This window comes from Pteropus alecto, unplaced genomic scaffold (genome assembly GCF_000325575.1).
Source record: "Pteropus alecto unplaced genomic scaffold, ASM32557v1 scaffold67, whole genome shotgun sequence".
NCBI classification, from domain to species: domain Eukaryota; kingdom Metazoa; phylum Chordata; class Mammalia; order Chiroptera; family Pteropodidae; genus Pteropus; species Pteropus alecto.
Genome location: NW_006441061.1, coordinates 6,333,396 through 6,342,077, shown reverse-complemented (window position 1 = coordinate 6,342,077; position 8,682 = coordinate 6,333,396). Strand labels below are relative to the sequence as shown.

The 8,682-nt window shown below is 57.8% G+C and overlaps 1 protein-coding gene across 1 annotated transcript in view; it reads right to left on the bottom strand.

Moving 5' to 3' along the window:
- The window catches only part of POMT1 (protein O-mannosyltransferase 1), a 14,544-nt gene extending 6,039 nt beyond the window's left edge, over positions 1-8,505 (bottom strand). The window contains exons 1-13 of the mRNA XM_025051247.1: positions 8,173-8,505; positions 7,864-8,014; positions 6,881-6,987; positions 6,680-6,730; positions 6,021-6,167; positions 5,166-5,277; positions 4,739-4,804; positions 4,558-4,651; positions 4,207-4,362; positions 3,420-3,550; positions 2,941-3,036; positions 1,569-1,661; positions 4-35 (exon numbers count right to left, since the gene is read on the bottom strand). Of these exons, the coding sequence (XP_024907015.1) occupies positions 4-35; positions 1,569-1,661; positions 2,941-3,036; positions 3,420-3,550; positions 4,207-4,362; positions 4,558-4,651; positions 4,739-4,804; positions 5,166-5,277; positions 6,021-6,167; positions 6,680-6,730; positions 6,881-6,987; positions 7,864-8,014; positions 8,173-8,365 (1,429 nt within the window). The 5' untranslated portion in view covers positions 8,366-8,505. The remainder of the gene's footprint in view (positions 1-3; positions 36-1,568; positions 1,662-2,940; positions 3,037-3,419; positions 3,551-4,206; positions 4,363-4,557; positions 4,652-4,738; positions 4,805-5,165; positions 5,278-6,020; positions 6,168-6,679; positions 6,731-6,880; positions 6,988-7,863; positions 8,015-8,172) is intronic.
- Between the last annotated feature and the right edge of the window lie 177 nt (positions 8,506-8,682).

Below are 8,682 nucleotides of genomic sequence, written 5' to 3'. Positions count from 1 at the left end.
GTGAGTGGGGGCTCAGGGGGGCCGCCACGTCATGCCTGGAAGACCGAACAACGCTCAGGGCCCCACGCCCCAAAAGGCCGCCCGCTTCCCCAGGGCAAAAAGCCGCTTTCACAGGCAAAACAGCTCAGCCTCAAAGGACAACCGGCCAGAGTCGCTACTGCCCTAGGGGCCTGGCAACCGACAAAGCCCGAAAAGGAAGCAAATGCCACAGTCACCTTCCAGGGGAAAGTACACGCAGGTGGCGTCTCACAGGCAGCAGTCTAAACCGTGCAGGTGTCCCTGGGCCACTTTCAGAGGACAAACCGAGTCTCCCCTGAAGATGCCCACTGTCCCAAGAGCACGGTCACACGCTGGCTGGCAGCTTCCTGATGCCAGGACTCGGAAATGGCTGAGGTGCCAAAGGGACCCTCTGTGAAGTCAGGCTCAGACGCCCACAAACACCACGTCCCCTCGTTCACTCACTTGGGACCAAGTGCTGTGTGTGCACCACGCACTACTGAGGGGCCGCGGACAGCGCAGGGGGCCAAAGGAGTCCTCACCCCCGGAAGAGACAGGCCACGCGCTGACGGACAGGGCAGTGCCCAGCTGCGTGAGCGCTGCGCATAAAGCCAAACGCGGGGATGGTGCGCTAGAAACGCTTTTTGACGAGGGGATACTTCAGCTGACACCTGGATGAAGCTGAGTAGTGGACCACTGGGGGCTCTGAGTCAAAGAACATTCCGGACACACAAAGCAAGTGTGGAGGCCCTGAGGGGCAGAGGGCTGTGTCCGGCCATTTCAGGAGCAGCAGGAAGGCCAGGGCGACTGGAGCTCACAAGGTCACCGGGGGCCTGCAGCCAGGGCAGAGATGGGGACGTTATTCTGAATGTGACCGTCACACTGTGGAAATCACTATAGGGCTTTTGACAGAAGAGGGATGTGAGCAGACTGTGTGCTTCTCGAAGCCGCAAGACGGCTGGAAGCAGGTCAGGGTGCCGGTTCCAACACCATGGGAGGAAGGGACAGGGCCTGGGCTGGGGCGGTGGGAGGACAGGAAGTGACCGTATCCGAGACGGCAAGGTTAGCTGACACAGGAAACAGGGAGATGAGGAGAAGATCGAGGACGGTGGCTGAGGGGCCCCTTGGTGCCCAGCCGGGCCGTGTGCAGTGTGGCCTTCGCAGGGAGCCAGGGGGTCGTGGATGCCACGTGGTGACCCGAGACGCTGGGTGCAGGGAAGGGCGGCTGGGCACATTGATATGCCAGCCGCACAGAGGTCAGGTCAGGCAGGAGCCAAGAGCCAGCCTGGAACGGCCCTGCAACTCCTTTTACATGACCCCACGCAGTCCTGCGGGCCCCACGCACACCCCAGGGGGCACCGCCTGATGAGCGGCCAGGGCCTGGCCACTCTCCCGTCATCAGCAGCACCTTTCAAACCCTCCCTAGCTCTGCTTCCTTTCGGGCCCGCCCCTCAGTAGCCATCACTGGAGAGCGATCCCCTCCCAACCTGGAGAGCAGCAGGATCCAAAGCGCTGCTCCTGCCCCGGGGCTGCGAGAGGAGCCGGGCGGGGACCCCAGGACTCGGACTCACGTGTTGAGGAAGCGGGTGGTCATGCCGTGCACCAGCTGCACCACGTCTCCGTGCCGCACGGGCCTCGGTGGGTTGCTCACCTCCAGCCGGTGCCTGGGGAGACACAGGCTGGCTGGACCGGCGAGCCCGGTGCCCTCAGCGACCGCACGTCTGCGGTGTCAGGGCTCCGAGGCCTCACATCGGGGGCGATGTGGGATTGTGCGGCCGCCCAGCCACTCTGTACTGCCCATGAGGTGAACGCGTGTAAAACGCAACACAGACGTCCTGTCCCACTCGTTTCTGAAACCTAAAGTCAGGCTCCAAGCTCCAGGTAGGGTCCCGTGGGCCATGATCACGTGTTAGCTGCTCTGTTATCCACGAACGCCACGACGATACACGTACTGTGGCTGCTCAGAAACCCTTCTCCGAGAGATACACTTCTGTCCAACGTCCACTCAGCGAGAGTGGATACAGGGCCCGTCGGGGCCTCCATGCTGGGCCAGGCGCCGAGCGCAAGGCTGAAAACCCAGGCAAGGCCGGCTGCCCTGTCACTAATGTAAGCGGAAAAGGCAGCTGACAAACGAGCAACCAAACCAACAGTCAGCGGCTGTGACACTGGGTGCAAAGAAGCCAACGGGACGGTGGCGCAGAGGAGGACGTGGGGCCTTGGAGGGTGGCCGAGGCAGCCTCTCGGAGGAGCCCGTGGCTGGGGTCGTTCCAGGCTGGGGGGCAGGATGTGCAAAATGCACTTCCTAGAAATGCAGAGGGCGCTGAGTGCCGTGAGCAGGAAGGAGGCTGCAGCCAGGCTGCGGGCCACGCAGGCCACCATGAGGGGTCTCGGCCTCTCTGTGGGAGCGATGCGAGCTTGGGAAGGGGCTGGAGCAGCAGAGCGACCTATGTTTTAGAAGACCGCTCAGGGGGCTGCTGAAGTCAGTGCCAGGGGAAGTGGAAGCAGACGGTTAGGGGGAGGGGAGCAAGGAAGGGGGGACCTGGATGGTTCGGGGTCCCGTTCGGAGGCACAATCAACAGGGCAGGCTGCTGGACTGGATGTTGGGAGAGACGGTGAGATACCTCCCTCCGTGAGGCCTTTGCAAGAAAATGGCTTTCGAGAGGGGGGGTTCTTGTTTCTGTACAACGGGGAGAGGGAGCGGTGGCCCGGGGGTGGGGGCGGGGAGAGGAGGAGTTTGGGACAGGCCTGCAGAGCAGCCGGGAGCAGAGACTGAGTTCATTTCTGAACGAGCTAACCCCGACGTGGCTTAGCACAGAGCTGGACTCAGAGGTTCCAGCAGGGGCCTCATCTGGCCAGGCCAGGAGGTGAGCTCCATCAACTCCACTTGAATGAAAAAGGGAAAAAGCAGCACACCCTGCCCAGAGCCCCAGGCCCTGCACGCACCTCCCGGGATCCTTGACGATCCACCAGTTGTTGACATCTTTGAAGGGGTAACAGGTCACCTGCTGCTGGTGTGAGCTGCCTCGGCCATTGTCGTATCTGCACGAAGGAGCCGACAGAGATGTGTCTGCAGGGGATCGGCGAGGGGCCAGTGGGGCCTTCTCCTGAGGTCCATATAAACCCCGCCCAGCCAGAGGCCGGGCAAATAAGGATAAAACAGACAGGGAGTTCCCATCGAAGAGGGGCTGGAGCAGGGAGCCCCCAGACAGCACTCGCGTCACTAAGTGACTGGTGCCAGAGAGCCTGGGGCCGTGCCCGGCAAGCCCCTCGCTGGCTCACACGCAGGAAGGACCAGACTCACTGATCGTCAGGCCAAGAGCTCAAAGGCTCACAAACCGCTGCACAAAGAGTGAACGTTGGCAACAGCAAAAGTACGCAAGAACATCTCATAACCATCCGACTGAAACGGTCTCTTTCCTTACATCATGGGGTAGGTGCTCTGGTGAGAATGAAGCCAGCAGGGCACAGGCTTGCCGAAGGCGTTCTTCAGAGTGACCTGGGAACCGTAGGCCACCTCCAGTGGCTGGCCTTGCGTGACCCGAGCCAGCCCTCCCTAAGACAAAAGCAGAACCGGGGAAAGCGAGAAGGAGAGAGAACCCCACTAGCCTCCCTGACGGCCCCTCCCACGTGGCGAGTATTGCATAACTAGCTGTAATGGCACATGCCACAACCCTGTCGCATCACATCATGTAGACGTAACTGCAGCCACCACTGAGTGAACGTTGCCCCTGAGCCGTCCACACACCCTCTCGCGTCGTCCAGCCCGGCCCCCGTGATGACAGCAGTTATGACTGTTTAAGAGATGGGAACACCGAGACAGGTGAGCTCAGAAATTCACCCAAACACACAGAACCAGCGTCGACAGAGCCAGCATTCGGGAGCAGGTCCGTCTGACTTGGGTCTACGTTCCTAACTGCCTCAAATGGTGTAGTTTACCCTTTTTTTCGAGTTTGGATGCATGAACGCGAGCCGAGCCTGCCCTCTGAGGCACGTGCGCCCGCCCGGAGGCGGCGGGACCTCCCAGAGTCTCCCGCGGGTCGCCCCTCGCTCACTCCGCTCCGTCGGTATAATCGCCATCACTCGCACAGATGGAAGCGGGTCCCCCATCTCCTGCTTTGGTTTTCCCTCCAGTGCTCACTGGACGGTGCTTACGTCGCAACCTCTGAGCCTGCGGGGCCCTCTCCGAGGTGGCCGTGGCCCCCTGCTTACCTCCAGGCTGGCCTGGAAGGCACTGGACATGATCTGGTCGTGGGGCCCAGAGCGGTAGAGCAGCATCAAGTGGACGTAGAAGAAGAGCAGGTACATGGCGACTGGCACGACCACGAGAGCCGCCACTCGGGCCACCAGGTGACAGAGCACACGCACCTGCCAGGGGAGGAGGGAAGCTGGGCCCACGTCACAGTGCAGGCGCCCAGAGCCAGCAGCAGGAGGGCCGACGCCGATGCCCACGGGGCGGCTCGCCCGGGCCTGCCCTGAGGCCCGTCCGCCAAACGCTCCCGCCCCGTCCACCTCCGCACCCCACACCGGCCGGCCATCCCCACACTCGCCATCAGCACCCACGTGTGACAAAGTCCGGTCCCCTATCAGATGCCAGGCGTGGACGGCAGCGACTCCGAGCACCAGCAAGTAAGTGGAAACCCCCACGTACTTGATGCTGCGAAGACCGATGGGGAGGAAGTCAAAGCGAGACGCAGCATGGGGAGGGCGCAGGCGCAGCCGCGGGCCCGGGGACCAAACTCACCCGACTGCACAGGAGCAGGCCACCCCCGTCAGCGTCAGCCAAAACCACCAGCTCAGGGAGAAGGGCCTGGGGGCAAAGCGGAGAGGCAGAGCTGGGGACAGCTCCCTGAGTGTCCCAAGGAGCCACGTTTCTCAGACACCTCTTGGGGTCGGGGGCTGTACTGAGCTTCAGGTGCAAGAAAAATGAACCCTCGCCGCCCCAAACGTCAGTCTTGGCAGAGTATCTCTTTTTGGCCATACATTTCTCCAGCCGGGTGAAGTTACAGAAAAGCGAGGGTGTGTTTATGAAATCACAAGCCCAAGGCCAAGGTGGCCTAGACCATGAGCGAGCAGCTCCCAGCATGAAGTGGCATCAGCCCTTCTCCGGTGGACAAACCACCGACTCTTCTTCCCTCACTGATGAGGAAGGACACGCCCCTTTTCCATACCTGTGTTTTTGGGAATTGGAGAACTTCAAGTAGGACAGCACAGACAATAGATTAAAAAATATGAGCACGGATTCTAAAAGCATCAGCCTCGACTGAGTGATGAGAGCGTTCTCTGTTGGAAAAATGAGATACGTCAGTTGTACGAAAATGAGAGCAAACATGTGAAGATGAAAACGCCCACACAAAAAAGCAGACGTTCTAAATGTCACAGATCGTGAAGGTGGGAAGTTCGGGGTGGCTGTAAGGGGACAGGCTCCAGAACCACGAAGGCAGATTCTTAGAAGTGAATCACGCCTGCTGGTACCTGTGTGACCCTGGGCAAGTCACTGAACTTTTCTGAGCCTGTTCTTATTTGCAGAAATGACACCACCTGGCAGGCAGCCATCAGTGCAGGGCCTCAACCAGAGCTGTCACTCAACAAACACCTAGCTCTGCATGGCAGTTAATGTTACTTGTTCATGAACCTGGACTGAAAGGCCCTTTCTGAAGACTACCCACCTACGCCCTCCGCAGTCCCTCTCAGCCGGCTGGGGCCTGGGAGGTGACGAAGCCACGGAGGTTGTCTGTGAGTGACAGATTTGGTTCGAGGGCACCTAGGCTCGCTGCTGGGGCCACCCGCTTCATGTGGCCGCAGTTTCTAATGCTGTCTGCCCACCAGTTCTGCAGCCCACTCTGGGAGCGGGGTGACTCCCAAACATGGAGGGATCAGATGACCCTCCTCCGTCCTGTGAGCAGAAGCTGCCACAGGGGCCCATCCACTCACCCGAGCTCTGTGGGCCACACATGGGAACGTACCGGAGGCCAGTGCTCGGTCACAACCCTCGCCACACCAAAGCAGGCAGGCCCGGGTCTTACCAATGAGCATGAGCAGAGCAGCTCCCATGGCGGCACAATGGGAAAAACGAAGCTCCCACAAGATCTGGTAGGCCATGGGGACCGACAGGGCCCCCGCGAGGGCCGGCAGCAGGCGCAGAGACCACACAGGCACGTTGCTGCTGTACTCTAGAAAGCAAGCACCGCGGAGCTGAGTGCACCGTGCACCCCACGACAGACCACAGGTGCTTCCGCACAGACTCTAAGACGAAATTCCTAAGACTGGGGACCCCATCAGGGACTGCGTGTGCAAGTCTGGCTTTGAAATGAGCTTCATACAGTCAAAGACCAGCTCCCGTTAGGCACAGGAAATGATGGCCGTGGATCTGAACTAGCTAACGCTGTATTTACAAGTTTATCCCACCCAGTTCCAAAACCTCTGTGGCAACATACAAAATTTAAATGCACAGAAGGTAACCGCAATCAGCTGCCACATAGTGTACTGTGCATACCACAAAAGTAGGAATAAATTATTGTAACTAAACACTAAGATGTTTCCCAGGCTTTTCAAAAATCACTTGTACTCAATTTATCAGGCCTTGGACTCATTAATAAACCACCGTCATTAATTTTCATGGTAGCCACCACCTCTCCATTCTAACATGTGCACGTTAACGAGGGACGTGACAAGGATCTTTTACCTGCTCCAATTCTGTTCCACAAAAAGTTACCATCGAAGCCTCCTAAATAACCTAAAAAAAAAAGAACCAACCAGTAATGATGCCTTCCAGCAACATTTCAAGAGTGCCAAACTGTGGCCCGTGACAGGAAAACAGTGGTAAATAACAAGATGTGGATTCTGCCCTCGAGAAATGTCACCTATAAGTTTTAAAGGACCCTACCTCCCAAGGCCAGCAGCATGTGGCCAAATGGCGGTCCACTGCCATCCAGAAAGAAGACCCGCTTCATGTAAAAAGAGATGTACTGCCCATAATACACTTCATCGAAGCTGAAAAACAAAACAGGTCATATTTCTCCATAATCTTAGCTGTGAACAAGAGGCGCTCTCCCTAGTTTTTGGTTTAGGGGTGTACCATTAGCCAGCCTACTGAAAGGCCTCAGGGACGCGAGGCTAATCCCCTTGTCCGCCAGCACATCTGTGGCTAAAAGTCAGAATCGGACCTGGTGACCCAACGGAACAGCTGCAGGTATAAAAGGGAGACACGTAGGAACCGATGGCAACAAAGGTTTTCAGGTGATGACAAGAAGGAACTATCTTTTCAGGCCTGAAAATGCCTCTGTGGTTGTCTGGTTTTTAAGAATCCAGATCTTTTAAAGCTATAGACTGAATTATTAATGAATGAAATGATGTCTGTGATTCACTTCAAAAGAAAAAACAACCCACTGCAGGGAGAGGGGGTGGCTGTGAGTTGGTAACTGCTGAAGCTCGGTGATGGGGTCCCTGGTGAGGGGGTCATTATACTATTCTCCCTACTTTTGTACATATTTGATGTTTTCCATTATAAAATGTGAAAACAAAAAAGGACACGTGTATTAATCGGATAATCAGCAGTCCTTTGACAATAAAAACAATCATTTTTCATGACGAAAGACATGCTAAGGTCAATGAGGACAAATTCCTCAAGCTTCCATCCTCCACTCTCCAGGTTTTAAATGGTCACCTGAGGATACTGTACCTGCTGCAGAGCTAAGACTGAGCAGGTGGACTGGCAGGGGCTTTCCCAGGGATGGCCCAGTCTCTCCTCTAAATCACCCAACACCAAGAAGCCCGGAATTTCGCTCCCCCATTTACGCTACTTAAAAAGGCACTTCCTGTCACCACACTGAAATCACAGCTCTTCTCAAGTCACCCTGTTTGGCTTACACCACAGCCCTTGGATAGGTGAGTTGCCACAGTCGGCTTAGTAACCCCAGCAAGGTCAGGGCCACGATGTTCAAGTTGACATCAGCTGTCACCACCACCGGGCGCTGCAAAAACTCCAACATATTGTAGAAATGGAGGACTGGCAGGATCCCTGGAAAAGAAGGGAAGACCTGTCGTCAGTAGATGGGGGCAAACCAGGAAGGCTCACAGAGGCACCAGGGAGAACCACGTCGTAGGGTCGCTGAGAATCAGGAGGCCTTGGCGGCCCAACCAGGTGGGAATTCAGGAATCTCAAGACTGAATACTCACTCATTGAGCAACTCGGTCCACACACACCTGCCGAGCGCTTCCTGGGAGGCAAGCCGCTGTTAATGAGATGGCCTCCGCAGCCCCTGCCTGGGCAGTGTGGCCGGCTTACAGCCGCGTGACCTCTGACTTCTGGGCCTCGGAGCCCCACCTGCCCTAAGCATCTACCTCTCTTCCCTCCTTGGGGCAGCAGCATCCCCTCGCGTCCCCTCGCTCACCCTCAGGACGCATCTGCACCTGCTACAGAGCTAAGACACACCGGGCACTCCCGTTTCCTCTCTGAGGCTTCATCTTCCCTTGAGCTCCACTTCTCTTAGCGCTACATCTGCCTTGGACGGCCCCGCCACGCCCCCTGGCAGGCCGCCGCCCCTCTTCCCGGGCACTCGCTCTTTCCCCCGCCCCCCGCTCCCCCGCCGCGGGCTGCATCTGGCCCGGGCCACGATCTTTCCCAAAGGTTTCCTCTGCCCCTGGGTGCTCCCCGTTGTTTTCCGGGAGCGCCTGTCCGAGACTGCC